This window comes from Echiichthys vipera, assembly GCF_963691815.1.
Source record: "Echiichthys vipera genome assembly, chromosome: 17".
In the NCBI taxonomy this organism is placed as follows: domain Eukaryota; kingdom Metazoa; phylum Chordata; class Actinopteri; order Perciformes; family Trachinidae; genus Echiichthys; species Echiichthys vipera.
The window spans coordinates 16,116,693-16,138,065 of NC_139842.1; the positions used below are offsets into that span (position 1 = coordinate 16,116,693).

The 21,373-nt window shown below is 37.4% G+C and overlaps 1 protein-coding gene across 1 annotated transcript; it reads left to right on the forward strand.

The window, feature by feature from the left end:
• Window positions 1-4,240: 4,240 nt before the first annotated feature.
• Window positions 4,241-16,673, forward strand: shisa9b (shisa family member 9b; the record flags this gene model as incomplete). Its single annotated transcript, XM_083931236.1, is given in 6 exon segments — window positions 4,241-4,255; window positions 4,259-4,297; window positions 4,299-4,810; window positions 6,404-6,510; window positions 13,725-13,862; window positions 16,291-16,673. Coding segments are annotated over 6 exon segments (1,194 nt in total).
• Between the last annotated feature and the right edge of the window lie 4,700 nt (window positions 16,674-21,373).

Consider the following 21,373-nt stretch of genomic DNA (forward strand, 5'->3'; position numbering starts at 1 on the left):
AGTCATGGAAAAGTGTGTCGCTCCATCTAACAGGCCAATCCTTCACTGTCATTCTAAATTAATGGAATCAATGACGTGGTGAGGACATCTGGTCTGGTTTGAAAGGTTGATTTGGAGGTACCACAGACCTCTGATATCTCATAAAGTGACATGCTGTCTACACTTTATGGTGCAGCCTCCAAAGTTTAGACTAGAATAGTTTGGGTGTCATTTTTTCCACTATCAACTAGTATCTGCTAGGACAAAAAAACAAATTAACATAAGCACACCTTTACCTCATGGGGAAAAACATAATACTCCCCACGATAAACTGAAAATGGCCTTCAAATTAAGGGCTAAACGTCTAAAATGTCTGTCCAGTGTTTCTTCTCCAGACGTCATCGAACCTCAGTGAGTAAGGTAAACCTTCAGATGGTTTGCTCTAAGTCCATTTTATTTTTATCCCACCCCCCTCATCGGAGTCATTGCTTTATAGAAGCAAATTAAGCCTGTACTGCCTGTCACCGAATAACCATTAATCTTGATCAGTTCAGTATATAGCTCCATACTGTTAAGATATATGGGAATAGTTTGACACTTGGCACTTTCTTACGGAGAGCTGGATGAGATGTTAGCTTCGAAAGGCAGGGATCAGTTAGCCAGGCTCTGGTGACAAAATCCACCTTCTGCAAAGGTTTTAATTCAATTAAAGGTTATCTATGGATTTATTTATTGTTTTACTTATTTTATTACGACTTTGATCTTTGTTGACGACCTCAGGTGCTGTACACAGAAATCAAATGAATATTAGTTATGTCTTGGATAGCAGAATTGTGTATTAAAATTTACGGAAGCAAACGTGGATATTGTCCGGTGAAAATCTTATTCTGGAAAGTACACTTTTGAAATCTGATTGCCTTCAACCTGTTCAAAACACTGATGTTAAAATGACATGTAGAAGCAGTCGCTTCAAAGGAAAAGATAAATATAGAGCCTTAATGAGCTGGATTAGACTGGACTGGACTTAAAAAAGAACACAAGCAAACACAGAACAGACAAAACAGGAACAACTCAAGTGTAGATCAAAACCTTTGTCACTGAAAGGTATGAATATGCAGCTTTTTCCACTTTTAAGAAGCAGCGTCAAAACAGTACATTGTCACACTGCTGATGGCACTGGAGTTAAAAGCTAATGTGATTCGGGGCACATTTCATTTATTTTACAGTTTTGAATGTACCATATTGTAAATGACCAGATCCGTGACTTCATATATTACTAAATCATAGAGCTTACATATGATAGAGAGAAAATGCCTTTTTAGCGATCTTAAAACATGTAGCCTCTTAGAAATTTGTATTATGCACTTAAATACAGTAAACAATTGTACATATATACATTTGGCCAAAAATACCATATCATATGTAAGTTTTTTTTTCCTAAGACACTGATGTTGCAGTTTCCATTCAGGTGGTTTATGGGTTCCTTTCGGGGCAGACCCTCTCCAACACACTGGAACTGTCTCAGGCCTGAGTCGATCCATGTGACAGTTGCATTGCTCAAATGTAGCAGTGAGGGATTACTTTCAACTTCCCCACTGTGTGAGCGTTTAATCAGGCCCTCTCCCTGTCTGAGCAGAATTACAACACTCTCGCCTGCCCACCTGCTCCCACCAAAAGCATGGCATAGAATGACTTTGCCACTAAATGTTTGGCAAAGATATACCTGCAAGAGTCATGCCGTTGAAACTTATGCCTGTACATTTGATTACTGTAGTCTCAGAGGAGACCTGCAGAAATATGTCATCTATTCAGGTTTTTTAAATATATGACCCCAACAGATACAGCCCTTTCATTAGAGTATTGAGAAGTTTAATGGGTGCACCATGTAATTTTAGTATTTATTCATTATTTACTCAGGTACACTGTGAAATCTGAAATGTCAAACTTGGGTACCTCATGTACAAAAACAACAGTGATTTAATAATAGATACAAAATAATTGTTTTATTCATACGGACACTGAACTACTGTAATAAACACAAACTGATCGAGTCTTTTTCAGGAGGATGTAAAACCAATAAAGATTCTGCATTAGAGCTGGATAACGGGATGATATATAGCATCAAAACAATACAAAAATGATTGCAGATATTTTTCTATATAGTTTTATATTGTGATAAAAAAAAGCAGCCAAACTGCATTATGGCGAAATTTACATCATTTGGATGACGCTTAACGCTCTGATCTGTCCACGTTATGTTGATTTTACACTAACGTTCTTCATAAAAGGAGAAAATACTCTGTACTTTTCATCTGTTAAGTATGTAATTCACGAAGGAGTATACAAGAATAGGTTTTACAATGTGGTAATTTAATATAGACTTTTCCTATGTATTGAATTACCAGATGATAAAGAATAATAGTGACTACTTTCAACTCTGTTTTTGCTCTAGATAAAACCAATATCATCCACATGATTAAGTTGTAAAGAAGTTTTGTTAACATCACTGTATGATTCATAATTTAAAAATAGTGACTCATGAACAATTTTTCAGAGGGTGTCAATGACACTGAGCAGCCTAACAGTGAGAACACCAACTGGTGGAGCGTATAAACAGCAACAAAACTATAATGTGCTAGTTTCACTTGGCACATATTAACTATTTTTTACGATCAATGTTTAAATAAAATGTCCTCGTCTGGAGTTTATCTGGTCCTACTAAAGCTGGAGTGTTTTCATTTTAAAAGGAACTCTAAAGTATCATCTTTGGGGGCTGTGCAAACTATTTATAATGAACTTTAAAGAAGCAAAAAGACAAGACAAGACAAGACAAGCAAAACTCCCCTGACGATTGTAAATAAAAGTAGCCTCCCATGGCTCAGACCATTCCACATCAAACACAGAAAGAGCTAGATTTCTCAAGTGGCAGATGGTGAGCCTCCCTCCACTAATCATAATTTTAGATAAAAAGGTTTCTCTAAAAATAAATAGCTTTTTTGCAAATCGCTGCTTGTCAGGGCCCCTTCATCATCTGTTTGTAAACGATCAGTAATTCATATCTGAGGGGGCATGGTTGACACATTTTGTATGAAATGAGCAGTGCTCTGCATAGGATTACAGTATATATGAGAAGACAATTGTAAGGTTAACCAAACCCTTGTAAATGATTACATACAAAAATCTTACTGGCAGTAATAGTATTCAGGCTGTATTTTTCATTTTGTAAATAAGATTCAAAGACTGAGTAGCTGCATTAGTTTGTGTAGTTTGTGTCGTTTATACAAACAAGGCTGAGAGTACATTTAAATTAAGTCTGACTGTCACGTGGTATTGAATGCTGTGCAGTGGCTATATTGAATTTTCATACAGTGTGTCCACAGAGCATCATTATATCATTTATTTTGAGCTTATGTTCTGGATATTTGATGAATTCTCTACAGAACTTCATGCTTGTTGGGAGTTTGCTTGGACATCACTTGTGTTATTACTGTGTGGGAGAGGTGATACAAGGGTTACAGCTCAAATTAAAACTGTTTTACTTTAACATATTCTCATTATTGGCTCCAAGGAAGCTATCTTTATCTGTTCCTCGTTTTTCTGGAAGCAGATATGATATAATGCTATTGCAATATATTTAAATCATTATCCTTCCTAATTTCTGACAGTGTTTTTGGAGATACATTTGTCATTGATCAAAGTGTTGGCGCAACATGAAAGGGCAGGGTGAGACAAAAATCATTTAGAAGGATGGTCATCTTGAAACCATAATGTGGCATTGAGTTTTTTTAGATGTTTTTTAGCATATAAAGGAGGTTCGGGGATCAGGAATTGTACCTTTACAGATAAGCAGCACAATAATAACTGGCTGTAAGGGTTGTAATTAGAGCTATTAGAGTCGTCTCTCTCATTGGCTCTCTCTCTCTCTTTCCCCTTACTCATGCACTTATGGGGTCTCTTTTATCTCTCTCTCTCTCCCTCTCTCTCCCTCCCTCTCTCCCTCTCTGTGACAAGCCCTGTGGAGTGAAGCAGCCTCAGAGGCACCCTCCAGCACAGAAAGGTGCACCGTTTCAATGATGCCAACCCTTTTAAACTATTTACTTAAGTAGACTGCCCTTTGGTAAGAGCCTAAACTATACATTCACACAATAACAATTCGTTTTTCAAGGAGAGAAAAGTACAAGGGAGCATTGTGCTTTTACGCATGGAAGTTGGAATCAGCCTTGATACATTTACGCATGGCTGTGTCTCGTCTCTTCGGAAGATGCGTCCGGGCTTGTAAGAGCTTTTTAGGGCGTCAAGAGCGAGGCAAAAAGTGAGCAACGATGCGGGCCACAGAGCTGCTGCTCGGTTACTTTCTGGTGAAAGTTATGGTGTGCGACGCGGAGGGCGAGCCAGGTCAGACCGTCGATGATTTCATGCTGGTGACGGGGTTTAACGACTCAAAGGAATTGGAGAGCGGGCTCACGGAGAGCCCGCACACGGAGGACAGGTGCCGTGGCTACTACGACGTGATGGGCCAGTGGGATCCACCGTTCGTGTGCAGGACGGGCAGCTACCTGTTCTGCTGCGGCACCTGTGGCTTCAGGTTCTGCTGCGCGTTTAAAAGCTCCCGGCTGGACCAGACCACCTGTAAGAACTACGACACCCCGCCGTGGATGATGACAGGGAGACCCCCGCCGAAAGTGGACGTGGCGCTGGAAAGCGCTAAGGATAAAACCAACCTCATTGTTTATGTCATATGCGGGGTCGTGGCCATAATGGCCCTGATCGGAATTTTCACCAAGCTCGGTCTGGAAAAGACGCACCGTCCGCACCGAGAAAACATGACAAGGTAGGTCACCAGTTTACCAATGTTCGTGTTTTTCTTTATTTTAGAGTGGTGAGTTATTTGTGAAGTCACCACGCTGATTTGATTATTTGTAACTGAACCATGCGATGTATCAGGGCAAAAACCTGCGCTCTTATCAAAACCGATGTGTTTTGTAAGTAAAACTATAACAGTATGAAAAAGAAGTTTAGCTTCAATCAAAGTGATATCAAACTGTCATAATGGAAATGGATTAATTTGTACCAAAGTTCAGTTTAACATCAATTTCCAAGTTTGATGACACCCAGACTCCAGTGTGTGACATGTGTCACGTGTGCCTTCTCAAGTTAAAACTACTTTGGGTTTTTTTGTCCAAATATTGGCCACCTCAGAAAGTGAAGCTGTAAATAAATGTATACATTCTAGTTTGGGAAAAAATGTCCATTATTGCCAGCCTTGACAGCTACACTGGTGTTGTTTTCATTTTGTGTGTCTGTGTGTGTCATCAAAATGTGGTCCTGGAGACACCTGTAGTGAGAACGTCCACAGTGGCAGGTTTGAGTATTTTGCTTGGTGTTTATATGTCTGTCTGCAGCCAAATTTTGTCACTGTAACACAGTCATGAAACGAGATGAGATCAAAAAGAATACAAGGCTGAGCCCAAACTGTAAGATGCATTCATGGTCTTTACAGGTGTGTTGTTTAGAACAAAATGATGCAGAGTTCAAAGATGGGTGTGGCCCAAGCAAGAGCGGCAGAAGTATAGGATTGGGGCCATTCTGCCACCACTTTACACCCCTTGCACGATTTGGTGGCATGTGTGATTGATTGATTGATTGATTGATTGATTGATTGATTAATCTAATTTGACCATTAATGATATAAAATATGAAACAGCACTCTGAGTCATACATTAAAATACATAAATAGACAGGGGTAATTCAATGAAGTGCAAAGGCTTATTTCCATCGTGGTCCCTAGATCCCATGGCATGATGGTCTCTAGTTATTGTTATAATCGAAACCAAGCACAAGTTCTGCTGTAATGTTGCATATTTTTGTATCGTTAACTATCTGCAAGATGTACTCCTACAGTTCTTAAAAAGGCATCATTAGCTGACTTTTGTTTTGATTGAATATTGTGCCCACAATTGCATATTGTAGAGCATCTCTCTCTCTCTCTCTCTCTCTCTCTCTCGCTCTCTCTCTCTCTCTCTCTCTCTCATTAGTTACATTATAGGGAATGTAGGATCCGGTGTTTGTTGTTACAAAGGTGAACCCATTTAAACCATAGACTGCCTTACAAAGCATGTGACTTCGACTCCTGAGACCACAATTTGTGTTCCTGTCTCCCGTTTGTGCTGTTTGGCTTTCCTCAACCTTTACCAAGTACATAACTTCTGTAAACTTAGAGGTGGCGGTTTAAAAAATGCTCCTATCATTTGTATTTCAAAATGTCACAGGGGTTATTTCAGAGGACACAGACAAAAGCTTCACTTTGTCACTTAGGGGGACTTGTTAGTGAATGCCAGAGTGCATTGCTGGGCTGCACACAATTTGTACTTGTTATTAACTGAAAAATGTCCTCTCTGAGATTGTTTCTTTCCAATCTTTCCAGAGCTCTTGCACATGTTATCCGCCACCCTGCCTCGGAACATACGGACGACATTGGACTTGGCCAGCACTATGAAAACATACAAACCAGAGTCACAGTTAACAGTCTCTGTAAGTACTGCTATCAGCAGCACACAGCACCTACATATTCAGTATATTCAGTTCAAACACTGGGTTGCATATAGCTATTCCATTATACTCCTTTCACTGACCAGAACTGCACCAAAACTGATACTAGATAAATTCAGATATTCTATTTTTTCGGTGAAGCAATTAGTCGTGCCCTCAGCATATACACTAATTATCAACGACTTAGAGCTCTGCTTCTTATCCATTACTCATTGTATGCAATGGCCTCACACATTATATCGCAGTCTCGTTCTCTAGTTCATCACTCCAACACCTACACACACCTACACCATACACCCACACAGATATGCGCCGACAGAAGAGTTCTTATTAATGCTAACGTGCTTACTGCCCTGACAGCTCCAGTCAATAAAAGCTCTCGCTCTATTGTAGCTGAATAATTGAGTAAAAAGAAAGGCCTAATTATTAGGCTTAACTGACGATAAACTCTCCTGATACTGAATAGGTCCAAAGCAGTAGTGAAAAAATGATGTCTTACATCATGCACAGTAGTAGTTAGAAGCCAATGAATCAATGATATAATTAACTGAGCCAGGTCATGACTTAGTGTTTAAGTTACAGTAAAAAGAAAAATAATTAAAGAATTACATTAAGTGATGGACTGAGTTCCCTCAATCTAGAAGCTTCTCAAGATTTTTCATTTGAGGCATATGCAAATCAATCAGTGATTATTCATGTGAAATGGAAGGCTAGAAGGGTGCATGTTCTCATAAGACCTAAACAGTACAGCAGGTGACTTCACTGATTAGTTTGGGAGGTTTGCTAATTAGTGAAAACACCTGGTGTAATCTGTGCTTGGAATGAAAACCTGCTTGTTCCAAGCACACATGCCCGATGAATGTCCATCTTAAATTACCTCTCATACATAGCCAGGCTCAGTTGTGCAAATACTCAAGCATTTTCAATGAGGAGACGGTGTCTGTCATCGGTTTAAATTCATATAAATAAAAGCATACTTTTATTACAAATGAAGAAAAAAAAATTCATTCAAGCTCACTGAAAATGCCCTCACATAATAATCATTTAATGAGTGATCCCCAACGTAGTAGCAATCCAGGAAATATACACTACTTCATGCTAAGTACATTACTTAGCAAAAAGGTTATGTAATCAAATAACTCAGTTAATGACACTGACAGTTTTCTACATGTGGGGATCTTTTAACATGACTGCCACAAGGACGCTGTGTTTTATGTCACCTTACATCTTTGTATTCACATATTAGCATCATATCACATTTACTATGAATATGACTGAAGGAAGAAAAGCGTTTTACCTTCATACATAACTAACATCAGAAATGTAAATGCATTCTATTTTAAGAGCTGGATTTCTTTTTCTGTTTTAACAGAGTTTATTTTTTTATCCTCTAAAGTCGCTGAGATGAGGTAGGTGTCAGCCCTGGCATGAAACTAATTAATCAATCTAAATCAGAGCAATTTATATTCTACCTTGCCTTCTCACAGAATAATTATCAGTTCATTAAAAACAAGCCAACACATTAGGACTGATCTTCTGGGAGTCCTGTATGTATTCTTTAGTAAACTATGTACAGTATAATACCTTTGCTATTGTTGTATAACACACATGTTCTACCTGTATAGTGTGAAGTTCAACACGTTGTTATTCAACTTTTTGAAACCAGTTTTTGTGCTAACATGTTGCAGTGAGCTCACTTACTTACATACCGACTGTAGGTGAATGCACTAAGGAACTTGTGTTCTGATTTAAAATCCCATTTTTCCTGCCAGTCCCTGAAGTTAATTAAACAAAATGATCAATGATGTGGGATAATATGACACCATTGTTCTATTAAACAAGTGCAGTCACTACACCAATTTAAAGGTTTGGTCACTTTTGCCTGCATCTTTCTCTGAGTCAGTGAATACCGTTATGAAAACCATTATACATCTGTCACCTGTGGATTTTTTTCCAGATTATTACTACATTATTGATATAGTCATTGCATTGTAATTATACTATGTACACACAAAATTTGCAGTGCATTATATTTACAGTAGTCCTATCCCCATAGTGTAGATTACCAGGTGTATGACTGGCGTATCAAAATAAGAGCAGCCAGAAGATTACGTTTTAATGGTGATCTATATCCCAGTTGATGCACGGCACTATTTAGACAAGCAATTTTTCAATATACATGTTTTAAACATGTGTCCTATTCAAGTTAAATATTTTCCATTTAATTCATATATTACTAAACTGGAGAAAAGAATGATGTCACTCTCCACGTATTCTGTGACCTTGGAAGTCGAGAACCAGGGCACAGTGTGCTGGCTGCTGTATCTAACAGAGATGTATGGGAAGGATTCTGTGTAATAAAGTTGGCAACAGCAGAGGGATGATTGTTGTTTTCTTGACAGCCTTCCTTACAAGGTTATAAGAGGTTAGATGATATTTTTTGCCACATGTATCCATCCTGTGCGTGTCCTCTCCAGCTGTGCTTACTAGTGACAGGTGTGACTATGCCCCAGCTATAATAGTTACTCTATAGTACGGACGGTGGTGCAAAGCAGTGATTGAAATGCTCTAAGAGGAAGCCCCTGTTCTTCATCTGTTGCCTGTCAAAAAAACCCACAAATCTGTTAAACTGGGCAATGAGCTGTCATTCTCCTCAAGACACCAGTAATACAGATTGTGTGAGCTGGGCTTCTTTGGCTACCAGTGCTTTTATGTCCATGCCGTAATGGCCCTATGCACACATGGGGCAATTGTGAAGTGTGGCCTCTTTTTACTCCGGGCAGTCAGCCAGATAGAACAAAGTCTCCGCTCACTGCCAACACTCCACTGCTGCATGACACTCCGTTTCCTCACTGACAGATAGAAATGTGTTTCAGAAGCATTACCTCTGACAGTAGCGGAGCAATTGATACCAAATGCAGAATCTACCTTCTGTTCTATTTTCCACAAGCCATATACTGTACTCTGAACTGTATACTGAAGCCTCACATCTATAAGGCGATAATTACCAACTGAGAATACAGAGAGCTTAAAAAAATAGATGGAGACTCATGGGTTAGCCAATTACAAATACTATTAATAACTTTACAAACATACAAACATAATTCAGCATTTCACTTTATGTCGGACCTGTGTGAAGAAATAAGTCATTATTGGTTTCATACGGGTGAATTTGAAAATCACTTGAATTCACTCACTTTCTCTACTTTTAGTGTCACTCTTTTATTTGACTGATGCAAGGAGTGAAAGTGTGAAAAAGTAGCTTTCTACACCACCCTGACTATCATATCCTGAAGATCCAGCTGTATTATATATTGCATAACTTACAAAATTAGACAGTAATTTAAATAAGGTTGTTCCAGAGCAACGTAGCTATGTCACAAAAGCTCTGCACCTGCTTGTTTGAGGAATTATGCTTGAGTTTAATATTTGTTTTCTCAAGAATGAGCTCAAAAATGTAAATCAGGGTTAGAGCTGTGCGATATGATGATATATATTGTCAAAATGATAAAAATGAAAATACATAAATATGTATAATTTCTCTTGCTTGGTCCAAAAACCTGCAGCCGAACTGACTTTCAGGAATTTTTACGTCGTTTCGATGACACTTTATGTTATGCGTTATGTTTTCCTCTAAAGTTCTTAATAAAATGAGAAAATAATCAGTACTTTTAACTGATCAATTATTAAGTTTGTAGAGTAGTATACAAAAATAGGCTTTACCATGTGTTATATAATATAGACTATGTATTTTTTGCATTACCAGAAAACATGCTTTATCATTATATATATATTGTTGTCCAGATATGAAATGACCTTTATCAGGATATTAGATGTTGACCATATCGCCCAGCCCTAGTTTCCAAACAGCATGACTTAGCCTGATATAGAATTTTAAACTAATGATAAACTTAATAATTAACTCTGTGATTGCTGAATAATAATTGATCATCTCTGAATGAAGTATTCTATGTGTTTTCTTTACGACAAGTTTGAAATATGTTTTATAATGAAACACATAAAGCCTGTTTTAGTTAATCAATAATTCAATTTAACTTCAATGATAAGATGTTTTATTCAACAATGCACACGAGTTTAAACATAACTGAGTTCAAATACTAATTGCAAATAATGCACACATACAATATAAATATAATGTTTGCGTTTCGGGTGTCTGACAGAAATGAAAAAAAATTTGAGTCAGATAATAAAATATTTTCATCACAAACTCGAAAGTATGCTGTCTGTACATAAGAGCGCCCTTCTCCTTGTACCATTTATTTCAGGGCATACAGCTCCCAAAATACTCTCTTAAATCTTTTATGAGTTTCAGGGTGGTGTCTGTGTCTGCAGCGTTAACTTGCTTATTTCCTGCAACAACCATGGAGTCTTTAACCTTACAAGTCTCCAGAAGTGGCCTACTTTCTTCCAACAGCTGACATAAAAGCTGTGACTTTGACAACAGTACAAGCACAAATGACACTCAGTCAACACCGAGTCAGATAAACATTAAAGAGGGAGACAAACACCAGCCGCTCAGTCTGAATTAAGTTTGGCATTCTGAAAATAAAAAAAGTTGCATTAGATGTCCTCATTTATTAACAGCAGTAAAATATAATCTCAACTCATCAAACGATTTTTTTTTTTTACAATATTGAGATACAAAACAATGGATTTGGTGTACATCTAGACTTAAATGATTTACTTTCGGTCACTTCTACATCTAAGGGGATACCCTGACCTTGACTGGAGTATCAGATAAACACAATGATCAGGTGACCACTCAAATGCTATAGCTTACAAACTTGCTCCAGATTGGAAGCTCTAACTAATGTGCATTAAAGAGCAAAACTAGTTTCAAATGTTTCTTAATTGATCCATACATTTTATTGTTTGTGGGTTTTTTTTAACAAACAGGATTTCCTAAAAATCTGTACATATCATGTATTATCCTAATTAAATAAATAACAAGTTAAATACATTTATTGTTTCTATGGAGGCAGTTCATCTAAGTAGACTTTTAGCATAAAGGGATATTTCTGATTTTTGGAAGTGCGGTAGTATGAGGGAAAGGTCAGTGTATTACCTACATTGCTGTTATCTATGCTCTTTAACACAGGTCATTTTACCTTGCAGACATGTGAATTGCTGGTCTTCTGCTGCCTCGCTCATTAGTTTAAGTTGTGTTATTGTGTGACTTTGGTGAGTCTGAACTAACCAAAACACCAAAGTCACACAATAACACAAAGGAGTCTGGTGGCTTTGGAGAGGGCATAGATGGATATAATGGCTTCAGATTTCCATCAGAAAGGGCTGTCTGACGGCAAGGTAAAGAAGATGAAACTATTTTTAATAAAGTGAACACTTAAATTGTTTTTTTTTTGGTGGCTAAAATATGTTTTGCTGCTGCCTGTGCTGACCCCACCCCACAGCAGTACATTGTTTAGCTTCTGTGCTGATACTCTTTTCTGCTTCTCCAAACTAGGTAATACACTAACTATGAATAAGTACGTCATACAACCCCACTTCAAAAGAATCTGAACTATCCCTTTAAACAAGATCACATTGAATGAGAGCCTGTGTGCATGGCCCAATTACGATGAATTGTATGAAACTGAAACAGGTCAACAAGCCCAGAAGGGAACCTGACAAAGTAACACAGATACTGTAGATATGATGCAGAGGTTTTCTGTTCCATTTCTGGATAATTTGGCTATTTTTTTTTGGTAAAGCACTTTTAAATGATCACATGAGGGTTCATGCAGACACATCCATCATTAAGTTATTTATACATGATAGTGATGTGCTGACTTTCTCCACTAGTTGTTAGTATGGCTTTCAATAAAATAATATAGGAGCAAGTTATAAAAACAACCTTATCATAAGGAGAACATACTGATACCTTTAATGAAAATCTGATCTTACCCATTGCACCACTCCCTTGTTGAGGTGTGGTGGAGTGAAAGAATTGTCAAAGCTGTCCTCTGCATCATTTCATGAGACAGCATTGATAATTTGCGACTTTCCAAATTAATTAGTACAGTAATACAGTTTCTTCTTGCTGACCAGTGGGGAATAAGAGCCTAATTAACCTAATTTGCTGTATTAATGATCTGGTTTTATCAGACATGTTCAAGATTCAAGATTCAATAAGCTTTATTTATCCCGAGGGAAATTATTGTGCAACAGTTTCAATACAAAGATGGGAAAGGATCAGAGTGACAATAAGCTAACATAATCAAATAAAATAAAGCTAACATAAAATAAATCAAACAATAACTAAGTGTGACAGAGTGCAACAGACATTGTGGTTAAGCGTAGGTATATACAATATACAACAATACACAGCGTGCAGTTTAGCAGCAGATTGAAATAAAATAAGTACAAACTAAATAAGTGAGAAGGAGCGATAAATGATAACAGTGTTAAAAATGTTGCAGCCAAGTTCTAGACCGAGGACTAATAGACTCCCCACAACTTAAAATTTGTAAATTTTAACCAATAACAACGGCAGTGAAGGGTTAATGGACATGTGTTTATGTTCATATTCAAGTTATCGGTGCGCGATTGTGGTTACCTTTAAAGGAAATAATTAACATTAACAGAACAAGAGTAGACTCCAAACCTCATAACGTTTAAAATAACCATCATTGAGATTTTGTAAAGGGTCAATTTGAAAAGGAGTAAGTAATTAATTAATCATCGAAGCTATCCACATCAAGCGTTGGTCCATGAACATGTTGATATCTCTACTCATATATATATATATATATACAACAGCATAGCCTTCAAACCACCGCCTGTGAATTGGTACGTTCCACTAATCTCCTCCAAAGAAGACACAGCGAACATCTGTTTGCTCTGTCATGCCAGCAGGCAGGGGGCCAGACTCTTCGCTGTACACCCCTTAATTTACCAGATGTCTACTATAGGATTAGTACAAAGAGCAGTCATGACTCTCCAGCTGGGTCCCCAGTAAAGCCTACTTAAGGGACAGTGACACTACCAAGTTAGAGAAACAAATATTCCATATTCACATCCATCCATCAATGTGATAAGCGATTCACCACTTAGAGAAAACACCCCTATTTTATTTTATTATTTATTTACAGCAATAAATCCCATTTCTTAACGTCAGCAACAACAGAAACAGTGATTTCTTTTTTCATTAATAACTTGTGTTTTCCCTCCTTTAGATAGCAACCGCATGAACAATATGGTTCAAGCATCAACTCTGATAACACAGCCTTACCCGGCTGTGGGACAGATCACCAGTCCCTACGAACAGATGCCTGTCACGGATCTCAACAAGTACGCCACGCTCAAGGCTGTGGGTAAGGTTTGATATGATTAAGTAGCATATTACATCCTCTGTAAATGAAACTAGCATAATTAATCAGGGTTTTCCTGCATCATCTAAGCAGGAATGTCGAGGTTTAATTAAGTGAACCGGAAACAACAATCTATAACCTGAGTAATCATGAGGACGTGTTTATATGTTTATGAGGCAGGAGTTCAATCTGAAACACTTCATAAAATCTTAATTGGAATCCTAGAAAAATTTAATGTGGTTAACTTTGTATTAAACATTGAATGTCTCAATAGACAAAAATGTTGTTAAAATTGTGAATGTTGAGAGCCATGTTATTGTTGTATTGTTGTTCTTATATGTTCATCCAACTGATTATTTATTTAAATAGGAACCTAGCAGGTTTGAATCTCCATCAAATCTCTGGTTGACAGAAATCCTTGTCAGTTAATCCAAAATCCATCAGTGTCAACAGAGAGGGGAACTAGAAGCAAGTTTGTTGTTCTCCTGTGCTAATTTTGGGACAACAGCATTGGACAAGAAGCAATACCAGATACCAAAATAGTATCACTCACAAGATGACGCTAAATTGTTTATTAAAGCCTGTTTGTACTGGGAAAGTATGTAGATTAAACAAATTAATACTGTAGTGCTAAAAGAAAGTTAAAGTTTTTATCTGCGTTATGGAAATAGTATGCATTTTGTGAGCGCATATTATCACAATACATATATACATAAATACTGATAACAGCCAGCAGTTGATGCTGACCATCAATGTCGAGAAGAGTGAAGCAAATACGTATAATTAGACACACTTCCAAAATGTAGAGGTCCCTTTGTAATATTAAATCCCTAAAGAATTTATCGGAATTTACACTTGTAATAAAGTGAAAAATAAGAATTTAGCCTACTTTTCATATTGATTTCTGTTGCAAAAATCATCGTCACAGTGCAATTTCAAAGAAGAAATAGTCCGTCTCTATTTTTGCCAACAGTCATCTTCACTTTTAAAATGTAACTATATACAAGAATCAGAATCAAAGTGTGGCATGAAGGTATTTGTGGGTCTGTATTTGATGCTATTTAGCACAGTGTGTCTTTTTATAGATGAATCAATTAGCTGTGTTTTACAGATCTGGCCATGGAAGAGATGATAGCTATAAGCATGCGTGTAGTAGGTCCAATCACATTAAATAACTCACTCTTTCTGATTCACATGAGCAGCTGAAGCTTCTCTGCTGCTAATCCACTGAAGTGCCGTTAAACAAACTGATCATTAGGGAAAATAAAAAAATAGAGCAAATCTTAGCTAATGAGACTGGGGACAGGAGACAATCAGGAGCAATCAAAACACAAATGAGTTGGTGATGAGATGCAACCACAGTATACGTGTGAGCCATGTGAGCCTCTGTGGTCCTAATATATATTTGTATACAGTATATAACAGCACTGATGTGGGTTTTCATACATTGTCTGCACCAGACAACAAATATTCACTGTGGTTGGAGTATCATTATTAACTGATATATCACACATTATTTGCAATCTTTTTGTTAAGGACACATTTTACATAATGGCCAACAAGAAGGCATATTGTGAAAATATATATTTAAGCATGTTCTGACTTCCTGTAATGGGCTGTGTGAAGCTACCGTAATTTAGTAAACACTATTAGCATCTTACACTACATTGTTATACACCATGGGCATAATCCCCACAGGGGTGTGTGTGTGTGTGTGTGTGTGTGATGTCATGTCCTCATGGCTAAACCTGGCTCTAGTGTAGCGGGGACTAGACTAGACTAAACAGAGGCATTTTTGAGTGTTTACATACATCTCTCTGCCTGTGGACAGATTTTGTCACTGTGTAACTACGCAACCATGCAAGACACAGTCACAAAACTTTACAAGTGTGTAGTTTAGCTCAAAATGGATGCACAGTTCAAAGATGGCTGTGGTCTGAGCAAGGGCACCAGAACTAGCTGGAACCACTTTACACCCCTGGCCCGATTTGGCGTTGCGAATGGTGTGACTACATCATATTTCACATCACATTTTATTTGCTGTTAATATTCTCCTAAAAGCCACTTGATAAAACATCAATCAAAGACGGGACAGTAAAGTGTGCCTTGTTGTCAATTTCATTTTATATATTCCACTTTCCCCCCCTAACTTTTTTTGTGTGTGGCTTCATAGACATTTACAGTATTTGTATAGGATGATTAATGTGAATTGTTGATGCAACCAATGTGAGTTAGTTATTGTGATGCCTGATGATGTGATGTTGGACTACTTTTCTGTCATCTGTTTTTCTTTTTTTTATGCAACAAAGTTCTATTTTAGGTCTATTTTTTATCTGCCTGTCTAGTTCTGCACTCAGGACACGAAGCACAATGCAATGGCTAAGGAAGAGAATGACAGTGAATTATCATGCTGTTTATTTGTATTTGTTAGCAGAGAAAGCGAATGACAGCTTCTACAGCAACCGGCGGCAAGTGATCGAGATGACAGCCAAGGGAAGCCTTCCCATGGAAGCTGTGGATATGGAGCCAGAGCCGAGTAATCCTTACAGTCCACCCAGACAGCAGTCTGCAAAGCAGAATGGACACAAGTACAAAAGCACAAAGAGCCACAGCTCCCAGTTGCTGTGCTACGGCTCCAATAATGCCGCCAGCCCAGGGGCGCTAAGATCCTGGGAGAGCAACGACATGCTGGGACTCCGACAGAGCTATGGCCCAAAGAAACTCTACATCATAGAGAAGGAGCTGCAGACAACTCGTTACATGCCTCCACAACCATACTTTGTCACCAACAGCAAGACGGAGGTGACAGTATGAGGGACTGTGTAAGCATCATGCTTAAAAGCACTCTGCATTTTAGGAAGGTAGCTGCTGACTGTGGGTGGTGTTGTAAGAAATCAGCATGGACTAGTCAGGGCACAAAATTAGCATAATTTACCAGTCGATTGCTGTTAAAATGTGCAGGTTGATTTGCATCACTCATCAGCCAACAAAACCCAATAGATGAGTGGCTGGTTGAAGATTTGCTAACCTTTTGGCCAATGGACAAAAAAGTTACATTTGCACCATGACTGTAGTTTGTGCATGTGATGGGCATAATTTTAGTCGTCACCTTAAGGTGAAGTGTACTGTTACAGAATACTCCGTATCAATCACTGTTCCTCAAGAGGGAGCAATAATAAATATGTTGTTATGGATATTCATATAACTGCTAAAACAAAACACAAAAGTTACAGAACTCATATAACGTGTGACATACAGTGCTGTTAGTATTTACTGAGACATCAATGGACCTTAACATTTAAGTATTTATATAAGCATTTATACAATTTCTATTAAATCATTGGCTAAAGAAAAACCTTCTTTATTGATCTGGTCAAAGTTGAGTGGTCTGTGGTTAATTGGGTATTGATGAAAAGCTTTACTGAAAATATTCTGTAGATAACATTAATACTGAAAATGTCACTTCTTCACTTCAAGGTGTTGGATCAAGGGCAGTGTCCAGGGAAGATACATTTGAGAAACATTACCTGAATGGTTTTAACCAGCCCAAATTCTAACTATTTCTTTTGTGTATTTATTTATTTATTTGAAACGAAAGACTAGTCATTCCCAAAATATCACACAAGTTAATCAGGAAGAGCACAGTTACAGTTAAATAAGGGTTAACTGCTGAAGTTTTTAGGGCTAACAGGGCACTTTTAGATGTTGTTAAACTTCATTATCACCTACAAATGAATCAGACCCTAGGCGCTCAATATTCAGCCATATGAGTTGGTCATACAAAATTTCAATGGCCATAACTATCGCTCACTTCAATAAGAATTGTATTAATTTAAGAATAAGACTTTGAGAGATAATGTCCATTTTTCAAAAATGCTCTATGCTGAAACCATTTTGGAGAAATTCACAAGCTAAGTTGATCATACAGTCTTTTTTTAAATATAGAAGAATCAGTGTGTGACAGGGTGACTGTTGACCTAAATGACTTAAAATACATTTTTAAAAGTCTATTCAAAGTTTGTGTATGTAACGTCAAAGATGTCTCATTCAAGGAACCTTCAAAACTCATTCAAACCAAGTCACTGCCAACAGACATCCTACTGATACGTATATTTCTATGATTACTAGGAGAAGTAGCAGCAGAGTGTTGAAGCAGTGTTGTATTGGTGTAATAGTGCCTCTCATCAGTACCAGCATGTGTGTGGTTATCTTACAGTGTATAGATGAAGCCCCTGTATTAGAAACAGTGATGGTCTAAGTAACTCATTATGCCCCCGACAACAGTCATTTTCAGTGTGAAGATGGAGGAGTTTACATCATAGTTGAAACTTTTGTTAAAAATGAATATGATTTAATTGAATGTATCCGGACTGGACAGTCTGAAACCAGTGGTGCAAGAGCAGTTGACTTACTACATGACACTATTTACTTGCTGTTGTGGTACTATAATGATCTATTACAGAAATATGATTTATTAATGGTCAACACTTTTGATATAAGCTATAGCACCTTACCAATAACTTGTTGATAGAGGACATTCATGCCGCACATCGCAATTTTTTTTTAAATAAAATGTTCACTGGTTTCCAAGCCAAGCAATATATTGTAAAAATATGCTCACACCTGCCTGCAAGTCTTACTCATGCTGTTGACTATTTCAAGCAGCTGAGGACAAGGCTACTGACTGCTGATACACAAGCAGGAAGTGGGGTGTATTTATGTATTTTCAAGTCCAAATCGTAGCTGTAATATTCTCATAGACTTCCAACCAAACTGTATGCACTATTTTCCAAAATATGTAGATCTAGTGCACCGAACTGTCCTGTCATATAGTTAATCAACTGTTTGTGTTTCACTGTTATATGAAATCTATTTAAACTCGACTAATTCAGTAGCCTTTTATTTACGCAAACAATGTGTGTATAGTGACTGCCATTGAATGCTTTTGTGCAAACTGTTTAATTTTTTTCCTCAAAGATACTGAAATCACTGTTATTAATCTACAGAACATCATATTTACACAAAAAGATCAAATATAATAGTGCCAGCTAAAGACATAATGTGTATCTGTTTGCTTTGCAATATCCAGAAGTGACAGCACAGCGTCAGTGTTATGTTTTGGTAAAGTTTAACGAAAGCCCCTACGATCACCGGTCTAATACAGTTAACTATGATGGCTATCATTTCTTTTGATCACTGTTTGCTCATTGTTATTACTAATTGTTCTTATGAATGTTATGTGTCTTTATGTAAAATACAAAGTTAGTTTGATTAAAGATGTCTTGATGAATTCACAACCACTATATCTGACAGTTCACATATTATGTGCAGTTATCAGAAAATTAATGAGCATTTAAATGTTTTCCATACATTGTTTGTGATGTAAAATATAATCTCCATGTTGCCAGTTTCCTGCAAAAACCTTGAATCTCTAAAATGCCACTTCTTTTGTAAAATTACAGTTAAACCTAGTGATTCAGTCTCCTTGTGATTTCTGAAATAGTTTCAGTGCAGTCTAGAAAGGTCCAAGGTTCATGAAACATTTTCTACATGTGGAAAATCTCTATGACTGCCTTTTACAGCGATACAAGTTTTCTGCAAGGTGGTGCACGCCAACAATGCTAACTTATTTTCTTGTATTAGATATATCATCTAAGTGTAGCATACCTTGTACAAAGAAAATAGTCACTGACAATGAGCAACTGTAGCACAATGTTAATTGACTCCATTTTCCTGCCCAGCTCACAGGTACACAATGTCAGTAGAGCTAGTCAAGCTTTTAGCATTGCGTAGTTGGTTTGTACAACTGACTTACCTATTTATTTTTATCTAAAAGAAAAGCAAACATTTGGCTAATGGTGTAGACTAGTGTGCCAGCAGCAAAAAAAATGGAAGAAGATTCATGTCATTACAAAAACAGAAACAGATTTCTACAGAGGTAAGTTTTCCGTAGCATTTTTGGTGCGTAATAAAACTCTTTTGTTGTTTACTTTTCACCCCGTTTAAATTTGGATTCTAGCTCGTTCTATTGACTGCCCCCTCAACACAACACCAGATGGTATAACAACATGGAAGATCACTTGGGTGAGGATATCTTCTGTATAATATATACTACAGTTTATGGGGATTTCTGTTTAAGTGTGCTCTAGGTGTAAAAGGTCAAGTGTCATTATATTGTCAACATAAAAATTATTTTTAATAGCCCTGTGTCGTCTTGACTTTTTTAAAGTCCTGTCGCATAAATATTTGGTGGTGCTAAAGAATATATAAGTGCTTTTGTTTTGAACACTTTATCTAGCCCAATATCACAAATTTGATAAGGAAAAAGTCCCCCGAAGGTAACCTTTAAGAAAAAATGTTTTAAAAAAAGGGGGGTTGGGGGGGGGGGGGGGGGGCTGTTCTCAGGAGGAACAACTGATGTAATTTGTGTGAAGAGAAAGAGGAAAGAACTACAACTTACAGCGCATGTTGTACAGATGCATTAGAACAATAACAATAGGTATGTACAATGTACATTCAGTCCAAGCACTGGCAGTTATGCACATTGATTTCCTGCCTCACTAAAATTGTACCACAGAGGAATTTCTTTAAGTTGCCGGTACTCTTGCACGAATGTTCAATACATGCTTATCTGTCAAGACCTGGGTAAATATAGGAGCTGAACTGAATCAGCCAGGTGCTAATGCCTCTGGGAGTTAGTCAAACTCATTGACTGTATATAAAGATGGAGCCTTAGCATCTTGATCGCTCCCTGGTGGCTGGTTGAGCTAAAGTTCATGAATCCCACCCCCTTCATGTTAGCGGATGGGGCAAGGGCCAAACTAAAAACAAAATGTACACCTTAAATACATTTTTCCCAAAGATAGTTTCTTTAAATGTAGGTAGTTTTTATCATGCTAATGTATGTTTAACTGTTATTTTTAGTTAGTTTAGTTATTTGATGTTATAAAAACAGGGTGAAACATCATGATGCACATGATTCCCTCGCGGGGCAGGAATATGGATGGCAATCATGTGAATCATCACTTCACTTCAATGATGTGACTCTACCACCCTAATGCTCAGACTCTGGTTGCAAACTTACTACATGGTGGCACCTGTATCAGGGGTATTTTGACTTCACTGTTGTACATTGGGAGGAAGCGGAGCTGCGCTATCCGATTTTATATATAGTATATATGGAGAGTCTGAAGTTTGTCTCTTGTGGATAAGTAATTAAATAAAAATATAATAGCAGACTAGCACGATAACGACAGAGAGCAGAATACAGTTTTGCTATCCAAAACAAAGCATTGCTCTGTTTAGGCATTTGGCATTGCCTTTTATTGGAATTCATTAGAATTCAAATACTTATTGGAGAATTCAATCCATGTTTGACCTGTTACTGCAGATAACTCCTGTTTACAACTGTGCTTTCTACAAAAACTTCACTTTTGAAAAGCCTCTGGGAGCACGGCCATTTTCTTGAAAACGCCAGGAGACATTCTTGTTAATTAGCAAATGATTTTTCCTAC